Genomic DNA, 12,488 nt, shown 5'->3' on the forward strand with positions numbered 1-12,488 from the left:
GCTATAATATACCATGACTGAAATGTGTTTGAGTTGTGAAATGTCATAGCTCAGACTTTCAGAGTTCAATTGTGGCTCCAGCACTTATCAGCTGTGTGACCTTGGGCATTAGATAACCTAACAGTACCTGTGTCTCAGGGTGATGGTGCAGATCAAATGAGGCTATGCACACAGAACTCTTTGGGTCCAACTCCATAAAGTACTATTTACAAAGGTATGGGAGATGCATGCAATCAGTTACACAATTTAACCCACATGTTCTGAGCAATCAAGACAAGTACCAGGGCCAAAAGAGAATTCATTCTACAGTTTATTTCTTCCCTTTCTCTACCACTGTCCAATTTTGCAAATCCCCTCCCCAGGTTTCTAATACTTTCACTTTGACACTTCCATGAAATGTTCCCACATTCCTAAGTGCTCTTTCCTGGTCCTGCCGCCATAAGCTCCAGCAAAAGAGCCCGAGGTGAGGTGGATAGAAGTCAGTGTGCCAATGCCTTGCCCAGAGTAGCACATATACAAATAACTGGAATGAGACAACAGAAAACAGAATTCTATATTTGCCAAAGACAGGAAGCTGACCAGAATGATTAACTGAATAGAAGCCCAAAAATTTCAACAGGAAGAGGCAAAACCTGATCTAGGAAGATAAAATTTAACAGTTGTGAAAGTAAAGTTTTAAAGAAAAAAATCTTTAATGACAGAACTGGGATAAAGGTGACATCGCTAGTGATATGACTTAACAGAAGCATGCACAGAAAATATTCAGGGTATTTTATTTTAATTGTGTTTTTTACTATAAATTGATACATATTGCCAAAGTGACCTTCAGAAAGGTAACTGATGCCTCTAATAGCAGTGTATAAGAAAACCTGTTTTATTTTAGACATATAATACTGGTTATTATTATTGTATAATCTTTGCTATTTGATAGAACAAGATAGCACATTGTTTTAAATTATACTTAAGCAATTCTTAGGCTAAATTTTTTTCATATGCATGTTTCCAAGTTGTACCCTCTTGTGCAAATTCTTTGTATGTACTTTGTCCATTTTTTCTATTAAGATAATTATCTTTCATTGACTTGTAAGAATAATTTATATATCAAAGTTGCATTTAAATTCTTTTTAATGTGTTTTGATAGCCTATGTCTAAATGCTTTAAGTACTCACATATATCAATCTTTTCCTCCTATTCTTTGCTTTTACTTGACCGAAATAGTTTTATTTTTTCCGCTCAAACTGCTCAATGACTACTTTGGCTATTTTCATTAAGGATGAAGGCATTGAATTTATACTTATCAAAAGATTCATAGTCTAGTAAGAAGTAAACAAATAAATGCTTTTATAAGTGCTATATACTATTGATTGGAGCCAAGGAACCATGTTGGTCTGCTGGGATTTCCAGGCGTGGGAGTGTGCAGGTGGGGCTGCAGTCCATGAAGGTGAATTATGAGCAGGTAGGAGAGGAGAGAGGTGGGATAGGAGGAGCATTCCGGGTAGGGGACGAAGTACACACACACAGTACATTATAGTGCTTGGGTAAATTTATGACACAAGGTATGTGGCAGAGAGGATGAGAGGAAACATGGAAGACAGATGAACTCTAGAATGTCTTCAAGTCATGTTGAAGAGTATGCTTTATCTTAGGCAGTGAGAAGACACATGGTCCCTAAGCAGGGAAGAGATCTGATCACATTTTCGTTTTCAAAAGGTGATCATGGCAGCCAATGGAGGAATTTGAGGTCTCTAAATAGTTCAGGGAGGAAAAGTGACACCAGAGAGTAGTGGTGGCAGTGATGGATAGGAAGGACTAGCCTGGACAGATCTTTCAGAGGGAAAATAAAGGAGATTGGTGAGTAATTGGAAGGAAGGACCAGGAAAAGCAATCTCAGAGGAAGCAAATGATATTGTCCCACTCTATGAGATAGGGAGGAATGGAAGGGAGCTAATGAAGGTCATTGGGCTCTGCTAGTGCCTGGTTGAGTCTGATACATTGATCCATCCAGCTGAAGATGTTCAGTAGACACTAAGTTGTAAGGTTTGGTGCTCAAGAGAGCAGTTCAGAATGGCGGAAGATTTCAAGAGAGCCAGTGTGCAGCTGGCTGTGGAAATGGGGATGGCAGATGAGATTTCATGGAACGGAGCTTCACAGTCTTTTTTAAAATAGTGTGTCCCCACCCACCCTCACTTGTTAAACATATTCTTTTCCATGTTTGCAATATAAAGATAGTATGTTTTCATTCCCCATACAACTTTATTATGATATTAAATTAGCCTTTTCAAACTACATCCCCCCTTCTGTTCATAGCCATCCCTGCGTGAGAGTTGGAAGGCCAGGAGAAAGAAGACTGAGGACAGAAACTGGGAAATGCTAACATTTAAGGGACAGGTGGAAGAACAGCCTTTTTGAAGCAATCTGGCATGAATTATGATGACATTAAAATCTGTCACTGGTATTTGCCTCCTAAAACAGTAGTTTGCTACTCTGGAATGAATCTATAACTGACAGCTGTTTGGAGATATATTTGGTCAGGGAGAGAAGGTGGGTGGGAAGAGGAAAGAAGCCTTTTAAGAACAGCATTGATGGGGGAGCAGCCTGGATTTGGTACCAGACAAGCCAGCTCCTGCTACAAGGGCTCTGCTACTGGCTAGCAAGGTGACTTGAGGCGAATGGCTCAAACTCTTCTGACGTAGCATGTCTTTCATTGAAGTAGAGATGATAATACCTACCTGACAAAGCTATCGTGTAGATTAACGTGAAGTCTTAGGCAAAAGAGGGCTGTGGCCGACGGCCTGTGCCCTTCTCATTGCACACCCCTCCCCACCATTTCCACACTGCACGGGGCTGGTCCATCATTCATTCCTTGCTTCTGAGCTCTGTCCACATTCCCTGAAAACACTTGCCTTTTTCTTTGTCCACCTTTTGGGGGGACCTATGCACACAAGCCAGTGCTGTCAGCTTTCCACACAAGCTATTTGGACAGGCAATGTGGGGATCCTGTGTATCCAGCATATAGATAGAGGGTGCATGTACTCAAGGTGGTCACTCTCCTTGGCCCTAAGGGCTCCTCACCCAGGGCAAGGAAGGGGTACAGCTGAAGAAGCACTAAAGGTCTGTGTCGGTGCTCTACAACATGAGCCTCAGGCACCTTACAGTACTAGGTAAGGGTGCCACTGATGCAAAGGAGCCTCACACAGTACCAGTCACATACTAGATTCTCATTTCAGATAAATTCTCTCTTCCTTTACTCATCCTTCCCTGCTAGTCTCTTTTCTAGAATCTGGAAAGATAAGGTCAGAAGAATAACATCCTCATTTCTTGGTTAAAAATCTTCTACACAAGCAACAAAAGCCTAAGTTGACCCCAAATATCATACATTCTTTTGTCTGCTCTGGATCCACATATCTACTCCTATCATAGCATTTATCAAACAATAGGTGAATATCTGCTTGTCTTTTTTTTTCTAATGGGCTGTGAGCAACTGAATCCACAGAAACAGTCTCTTACTCTCTACTATGCCCCTGCCTGTCTTAGAGTCCAACCTGGAATACACACCCAATAAATGTTGGTAAAATGAGTGAACAAATGAATGGATGAAGGAAACCAAGCCCACTCCACACTGGGATAGGAGGGAGGGGAGAAACTATGGAGACTGTTCCTCGTGGCATTTTACAGACACTCTCCCTGCTACTTTGGTGTTGGGGGTGGGGAAGGGTATGTATGTAGCTATGTATGATACATATGTAGCTATTTCATATGCTGCAGGCACCTGGGGTATCTCACTTGTGGTGAGGAAGAACAAAGAGAAAAAGGCAAATAGGCCCTAAAAAAGTGTGTGATCTGTTTGTCATATGCCCAACTCTTGTGTCTTACCTTCACTACTTGAACTCCCACCCCTTATACCTAGACTTGCTAAGCACAGCACATAGGGTCAGCATCTCCAGGCTATGACCCACTGGAAAACCAAAAAGAAGAAAAAAGAGAAGGCTCCTATTGCTTTTCCACTCCAGAAGATGAAGTGCCTTTCAATGAGAAAGGAAGAAGTAAACTTTGCTACAGAAATTCTAGAACTTTCCACCCAGTGGGAGCTAGAAGAGTCAGCTTTTTATTTGCAACGGTGTAGGGAGAATAGGGAAAAGTTTGCCAATGCCTCACAAGTTTTGTTGAGTAAGTGAATTAGTGCATTAAAGTAATCCCCATTTGTGATGGCTGTTGTCCTCAGAGCACTTCCTAAAGGAGCTAGTTCAAGGAAACAGAGAGTGCCTCTGCCCCACTTTGGAAATGAGAAGGAGCATGTAAAGTAAGTCATCCGGCTGTTTGCCTCCTTTTATACAGCTTAGGTCCTTGTTACCCTATCTAGCAGGGGTCACAGGGGAATAGTCACCCACCACCTCAAGGCTGGGTAAGGACTGCCTGGTATTCTCTCTCTCATGCTCAGATCAATTACCTCATGCATCTAAGTCAACACTGGGCTTGCAGTAGTGCTATCATTAAATAGCAACTGGAACTCTGTGTCAAAAGAATTCATACTTCTGAAGCTAAAACATGAATGTAATAATTTTGCAACCACAAACCCTCAATTACCCTCTAGGATGGATACTCACTGTAAGTCCTATGTCTCCCTTTGGTCCTTGTAACCCCTACTTAGCAGAAGAAGAGTAACAGTCAATATAGTTGGAACTGGTTAGTGTATAAAATGACAGGAAGACTTTAAAAATCACTGCTTGCCTGTCTTCCTGGGGATCCAGGCTCCCCAATTTCTCCTTTATCGCCTTTCTTTCCCACAGCGCCCTGTTCTCCATGCTCTCCCTTTAGAATACAGAAAAAAGAGAAGGTTAGAATGTAAATATTAAAGCCAAATAAGAAAAACTCTAAAATTTACTTCATTTGCAAGTGGTAGCTTTTGAAGACCTGTGGTTCTGGTTGATACATATATACTATAGGAAAAAAAGGGACAGGCATAATATTTATATCATCCCCCCCATTTACCCCCAGCCCGATTCCATAAACTAATTCATGATGAAGCATAGATCACAATGTAAGGAGACCTTGATTCACTATTAGGTCAGCTCACTGCCTTCAGGAAGTTCAACTATTATAAAACTTTATACCAGAGTTATCTGGTGTCTTTTATGTGGTATGTTGTAAGGGTTTAGTCCTTTTTCAGCTGGCTTTCAAGGATGAAGAAAACGAGATTTATAAAGTAAACATGTTTATAGTTAGGAAAGGAGATGCATAAGGATTTGCTTTCAAATGGATTTTTTCCTATGAGAGCTGTAATGATGAATGAGAGCTCTTCCAAAGTTCACAATAAGCTATTGAGATCCTAAACCTAAGCATTTTTCTAAGGTCCAGAAATACTTACCTTCTGGCCAGGAAGCCCACGGCCTGTCATGCCCTTTGGCCCTGGAAAGCCTTGAGGTCCTTGCTCCCCCTACACAGTATGAAAAAGGGATCATCCCATTAATTTCTCAAGATAACTCAGAAAATTCTTTGAGTCAGATATATACTTGCAGTTTCAAAACTATATTGTAGCATTATCTAAACTGGGGAGGGGGACTGTATATGTCAGATGGGCTTAATTCTTTGCTAGTAAAAGTTGAACTTCTGAATCTGGGGTAGAAGTGAAGGAGCTAGTTTACAGCATTTGCCTGTTTCTGTGGTATAATTACTCCCACCTTGGGCAATTTCAAACTATGAATATTTTATAAACCAGTTCACAAATAACAGGCAGCTGTTATTTCAGTTGTGATAGGAATGGTGATTTTTATGATCTTCTCTATATTTTTCTATATTTTTTGATATGCTAAAAGCATGTATTGCCTTATTAGTGGAGGAAAAGAGGATATAACTGCATCTCTCCCCAGTAAATGCCAAGGAGCTGTTTATATAATTACCATAGACTGTTAGTTGCAGCCCTGATCATTGGTACCATGGATCTATTTATTTAGTACCTCCTTAATTCAGAAAATAAAAATGTTTTCATGGCAGGGCTTGTTTTTAACTGCCCCATCCCTTACCTCAACTTTTGTCTCCCACTCCCAGACCCCTGTCCCCACACAGATTTAAAGGGCTTTCATGAGGTTGAACACGAAGCAGAAATAATCCGTCTAGTACACGAAGTCGCAGTTCTGATTCTGCTTACCTCTAAATCATTGTTAGCAATAAATCTGTGGCAAAGCTGTGTGACAATGAGCTACTGGGATTTCATTTGCTCACTTTGAACATCTTTCTCAAAGGTACCCTGACTATACTTACTAGAATCACTTATACACTTAATGAAAACCTCAGACAACGAATTGAGAATCCAGGTGGGGGTTAGAGGTAAAATATGCATTTTACCACAGGCTTGCTAAGGCTTGAGAACCACTATTCTAGAAGGCAGGATGGGATCTAGAAGGAGAGCCTGGAGGGCTTGCTTGGAGACCACTGCAACTTTGAGTATCAGCATTCCTCAGCCCCCTTCCTAACTCACTGGCTTCCAAACTTTTTAAAATCAATAGAACCCTTTGTTTTTAAAAGTATTATAATTAAATATTTTAGACATGCAAAATGTATACTGAAAAAGGCAAATATTTATATACTACCATATTAAAAAAGGAGATGGAAAAAAAATAAAAAAAATAAAAAAGGAGATGGTAAAGATACCCTTGAAACTCCTGAGGTACTCAATCCCCTTCCCTAAGAAGAGGGGACATCTCATCTGTCACAGAAATTGATATGCATCACTCATATCCATGTTTTTATGCTTTAACTGCATATATATAGTCTAAGACAATATTTCATATTTTAAACTTCAAAGAAGAGGTATATCTATGTATCCAATTTATATATTTTTTTTATTTTTTATTTATTTATGATAGAGAGAGAGAGAGAGAGAGGCAGAGACACAGGCAGAGGGAGAAGCAGGCTCCATGCACCGGGAGCCCGACGTGGGATTCGATCCTGGATCTCCAGGATCGCGCCCTGGGCCAAAGGCAGGCGCCAAACTGCTGCGCCACCCAGGGATCCCTCCAATTTATATTTTAAATCTCAGCATTACCTATTTGAAATATATCTGTGTACATATACATAGTTCTAGTTTAATTTTCTCTGCTCTACAGTGTGCCATTAAATAACAAGACTATAATTGATCCATTATCCTAGTGATGGACATTTAGGTTGTTTCCCATATTTCCCAATTGCAAATAATGCTTCAGTGAATACTCTCTTAAATATCTTTGCACACTTGCTCACATCCCTAGGAGGGAACCTTTTCATTAAAACAAATTTTATACAGAGAGGTACAATATAGTATAAATATAATTGGAGACTCTTGTTGAAATAAAGTGGATCGGGGCAGCCCCAGTGGCTCAGCAGTTTAGTGCCGCCTTCGGTCCAGGGCATGATCCTGGAGACTTGGGATCGAGTTCCACATTGGGCTCCCTGCATGGAGCCTGCTTCTCCCTCTGCCTGTGTCTCTGCCTCTCTCTCTCTCTCTCTCTGTCTCTCATGAGTGAATAAATAAAATCTTAAAAAAAAAAAGAAAGGAAGTGGATCGACTTGGCTGAACTTATAGGTCCTTTTCATCTCTGCCATGTTGTATTTCTAAATGGAAAGCAGGTATGGGGTTACAGTTTTGCCTCAATTCAGCTCTAGAGGACTCAGACCAAGTTCCTTACAAAGGTCAGGTTGTGGAGAGCTCATTCACTGAGTCTTTTTCACCTTGGTCGTTCTTGAGCCAAGCACACTGCCAAGGTAGCGTGGGCCCACAGTAAAGGTACATGCAGTATTGTGCATGGATGTCTCAGGCCTATCTGAGGAGACTTAACCCTGAAGAAGTGCCCCTAGTATTAGTTGCTTTAGTGGTGACAGAAGACTGGCAGGGATCTCTGGTCTTCTCTATTCAGTTCACAGTCAAGAGAGAAGAGTCCTGGGGGAAAACCCACCAGGAAACATGGTGCTACAGAGAGCCCAGAACCCTAGACTGGGATTCGTGCCAGTGAAGTAAGCTGGAGACAGTACATCAACATTCATAGTCCAAGCTAGAGATTCAAGAAGGAGAAAGGAGGGATCCTTGGGTGACTCAGCGGTTTAGCCCCTGCCTTTAGCCCGTGATCCTGGAGGGCGTGATCCTGGAGTCCCAGGATCGAGTCCCACATGGGGCTCCCTGCATGGAGCCTGCTTCTCCTTCTGCCTGTGTCTCTGCCTCTCTCTCTCTCTCTCTCTCTCTCTCTCTCTCTCTCTCTCTGTCTCTCATGAATAAATAAATAAAATCTTAAAAAAGAAAAAAAAGAAGGAGAAAGGAGAGGAGAAAAATCTGTTCTGTTTCCAAAGATTAAACAGCTTGAACACAGGTGTGAAGAGGAATAGACAGGAAAATGTGGAACACAGACCAACCTCATTACACTTGCTGACAAACATGCTCTGGGAGTGGATATGCAGCCTCATTTAGAAAATGAAGGCTAGAAGGATCTGTCTATATACAGAATGTGTGGCCAGCTCACAGAATCATATGGAGGATGGTGGGGGAGATACCTGCCTGAGAATCTGCCTTCTCTGTTCTAATTTAAAAAGAAAAGAAAAACGAAAAAATTATAAGAAAGATATCTTCTTAAGAAAGATGTGTCAGTAAATGATACTTTGGCATAAATTAGTTTCCTCAGAGTTTTGTTTTGTTTTGTTTTTTCAGAGGTAAGTAGGACATCTTCATTCAACCGGGTACCTGGTTGAAAGGTAATTTGAGGTTGTCAGGGAGATGCTTGCGATCCCTGGGACCTGAGTTCAGGGTTCAGGAGGTTTCCCAGCTAGGCAGGAGGGGATTAAAGGTTCATGAGAGAACACTAGAAAAGGCTATATAGCTGGCTGTGTCCCAGCCCGTAGGACAGAACAACTTGACAAACAAAGCAGTTGGGCCTGGGGTGTGATGGCGAATTGTCACTGAGAATTGCACATTCAGACAAGTGGGACCAGAAAGAGCTTGACACCTTTCTGACAATTCTTCAAAATAATAATTTTTTTACAACCTTATGGATCCTGTAACAGCTAATATAGATGTCCAATAAATATTTCTGACTAACTAATTTCCTTCAAGAATTTATACAATTTCCTAGCAAACTTAAAAGCTACTGTGGCTTCACTGCCAGGCCCTGAGGGGAAAACCTCAAAGTGGCCACTTATTGTGTTAGGATCAGCTTCACAGTCAGGTATTTGTTTTGCATTATTTCACATTATAGACATTTTAGATATAATTGTTCACACTGTAGCTATTCCAGGCAGCTGGGTTTCCCTACAAAAAGACCATTTTTTTTTCTTTTGTCAGTTTCCCTTCAAAATACTTGAAGTCTTCCTATAACTTTCAGAGTGTACTATCTGGCCAAGAGTGAGCCAGCTCCTTAATTTGGCAGAGGTGAATTCTATCCAATCATGATTTTTTTCCTTACAAGTCTCAGGAAAATGATACACAATTATTTTCAGCCTGGGTCAGAAGCAACTACAGGAAAGAACCTGTCTGTCTGAAGGTATAATTAAATTTAAAATTCAAACCCAGCTTCTCAACCACTCTCTCACCCTTAGATCCATCCTGCTACAGATGTGATCATTTTCATTTTTCAGGTAATTAAGGTGCAGTAAGAAAAGAAATCAAAATGATGGATGATCCAAAACTATAAAATAAAACTTCTGCCTTCCCTTGAGGGCATAAAAACTAGAAAAGGCTGCTCTCGTGTTTTCTTTTGTTTGTTTTAATTTTATTTATTTATTCATGAGAGACACAGAGAGAGCAGCAGAGACATAGGCAGATGGAGAAGCAGGTGCCACACAGGGAGCCCAATGAGGGACTCGATCCCAGGATTCCATGAGCTGAAGGCAGACACTTAACTGCTGAGCCACCCAGGTGTCCCTTTGCTTTCACTCTTAAATCCACAACAAAAAGTGCTAATCAATCTATGAAAGCACAACTTTTTTTGAGTGCATCATAGAGCTGCGGTTGTAGGGTAGCCAACTGACTCAAAATCTAAGGAAACAAAGGATCCTCTTAAGGAGAGACAAGACATGGGCACTTACCTTTTGGAAACAACAGATATCAAGCAGGCTGGTAAGAGGAATTCAGATAAAATTCCTAACCAATTGCTAAAGGCTGAGTGTGGGCCAGTGTGAGAGGTCAGAACCCCTGGGAGCTTCAGACACAGGGGACTTTATATCCACTCACAGGTCCTTTGGGGACCGCACCAGGGCTCATAAGAGAGACTGGGAGCAGAGTGACTCCCAAAACTTCCCTAGTGGCTCAGGCCCAGGGGAGGGAAGGAGCTAACCCCCAGCAAAAGGCACAAAGCCATCTATGGGACAAAAGTCTGAAGCTGTTGAGGAAGGACAGCAATCATTGTCACCTTTAGGGCACAGATGACCCCTGGGAGCTGAGGAAAGGAAACAGAATAAAACTTGCAGGCATGGATCATAGACTTTTAGAGATGCCCCACTACTTGGGGAAGGGTCAGGAAACCTTCCTTAGCCCAGACCGTCAGAGGTGTCCTATGCATTTGCTGGAACTTATAACACTGTCCACACTTAAAAGGGTGAATTTTTCTATAAATAGTCTTTTACTAAAATAAGAAAAAGTCTTTTAAAAAGTAAAAAGAATTAATAGAACATGGGGCAAAATGAATAGCGTATATAAACAGTACTGAAGCAATAGTAATTTTCCGACATTGATAATTTTACTGTGTTACATAAGAGAACGTAGATTTTGATAAATTTTGAAGGTAGGGGGTACAAGATTATTGAAGCAGGCCTGGAAAGAAAAGCAGCTCGAAGAAAGAAGCCAGTATTGTATTAAGATGTTGACTTAGTGGGTAAATGGCAGAGTGAGCAAGATATGGTGGCCTGGCCGATTAGTTATAGAAATATTTGGCTTCAAATCCATGAACCATCTTGTATGGAAAGGGATTATTTTCTTAGGCTTCATGAAGGACACATTAACTCACTTTAGAAGGAAAAATGGTATTTTCTTGGTGGCCCATGGAGTACATAAAATTGAACATGTAGATCGAAGGTGCTTGCCCAGAGGCCCCTACAACGACCCAATGGTCTGGCATTTTGAAACCTAACCCCTTCCTCCTGAATCGCCATCATCTCATTCTCATGTTACAACTAGCACCTGCCACGTAAAGGACTGAGCCACACAATAAGAGAGCTAGACATAGTCTTAGGTAATTGCTAGAATAACCTGGGGGCAAGTATGTAAATGATAAAACCAAGACTTGCAATCCCTCCCCATTTCCTCGGATTGTATTTGATTTCACCTCGATGCTTCCAACAGTAATTCTCTCCAAAGGCAGTTCCTCCAAAGCCTCTGCTGATTTTCTTTCCTCAGTTCCGTCTTGGCACAAAGTAGAAGCCTGGCAGTTTCTCCATCTCTAGCCTGAAAATCAAGAGCCTCCAGTTTCTTAAAATCCTTTCTTTTGTGAAATTGAATTCCTCTAACTTTAATGTCCCATTTTGATATGTTAGCTTCTCTAACATGGGCTAACGCAGCATAACGCTTGTGCAGCAAAGCAGCCCTTTTGGTTGGGAATGGAATCCGTGTGTAAGTTATGTGTTAGCCAGCGAGCCTTCTGCTGGAGCACAGCCCAGGCTCACCTGGTACCTGGCCAGGCTACGGTACCAATGGGCTTAAATGGAACAATGTGGCTTCATTATACTTGATTCTCATTCAAATGGTGATCTAGTCCCATTGTGTCCAGTGAGAGGCAGAGAAATGTTTTACTTTACAGATTCAGGGACTTGTTTGGGGTCTGTCCCTAAAAATGGTTTAAAACTTGCATCGTTTGTTCCTCTCCTCCTCTCCATGGCCCATAATATAGGGTCTTTTTCAATAACCTAAGTAGTGTCAGCCATGTATGGCAAGGGTTTTCTGAACAACTCCTATGGAAACTTGCATGAGCTGGACCAAAATGCTGCTGACATCAATATTGATGGCTATATTCATTTCCTTTTGCCACTGGAATGAATTACCACAAATTTAGTGGCTGAAACAACATAAATTTGTTCTCTTACTGTTCTGGAAATCAGAAGTACAAAATCAGTTTTACTGGGCTAAAGCCAAGGTATTGGCAGGGCTGCTTTTTCCTGGAGCCTCTGAGGGGAGCAACTGTTTCTTGGACCTTTTCAACTTCTAGTGGTCATTGGTATTCTTTGGCTTGTGGCCCCTTCGTCCATCTTCCTCCACTCTATCCTTATTTCCACCATAAGATCACCTCTTCCATAGTCTCTTCTCCTTCTTCCCCCCTCTTATAAGGACACTCATGATCACACTCAGGGTCTACCCAGATAATCCAGGATAACATCTCCATCTCAAAATGCTTAATCACATCTGCAGAGTTTCTTCTGCCATAGAAGGCAATATTCACACTCTAGGGATTAGGACATGAACATCTTTGGGGGACATTACTCAGCCTACCACATTGGCTTTTTACCTATATTCATGTGAAAAGCAAGATAATTGTTATATT

The 12,488-nt window shown here is 41.3% G+C and overlaps 1 protein-coding gene across 2 annotated transcripts in view; it reads right to left on the minus strand.

Moving 5' to 3' along the window:
* The window catches only part of COL28A1 (collagen type XXVIII alpha 1 chain), a 180,770-nt gene that overhangs the window by 42,195 nt on the left and 126,087 nt on the right, over positions 1-12,488 (minus strand). For both annotated transcript variants that reach the window (XM_055307421.1, XM_055307420.1), the window contains exons 28-30: positions 5,366-5,434; positions 4,729-4,809; positions 4,605-4,640 (exon numbers count right to left, since the gene is read on the minus strand). In XM_055307421.1, coding sequence (XP_055163396.1) covers positions 4,605-4,640; positions 4,729-4,809; positions 5,366-5,434 — 186 coding nt within the window. The remainder of the gene's footprint in view (positions 1-4,604; positions 4,641-4,728; positions 4,810-5,365; positions 5,435-12,488) is intronic.

The sequence above is a fragment of the Nyctereutes procyonoides genome, unplaced genomic scaffold (genome assembly GCF_905146905.1).
Source record: "Nyctereutes procyonoides isolate TBG_1078 unplaced genomic scaffold, NYPRO_anot_genome, whole genome shotgun sequence".
NCBI lineage: Eukaryota > Metazoa > Chordata > Mammalia > Carnivora > Canidae > Nyctereutes > Nyctereutes procyonoides.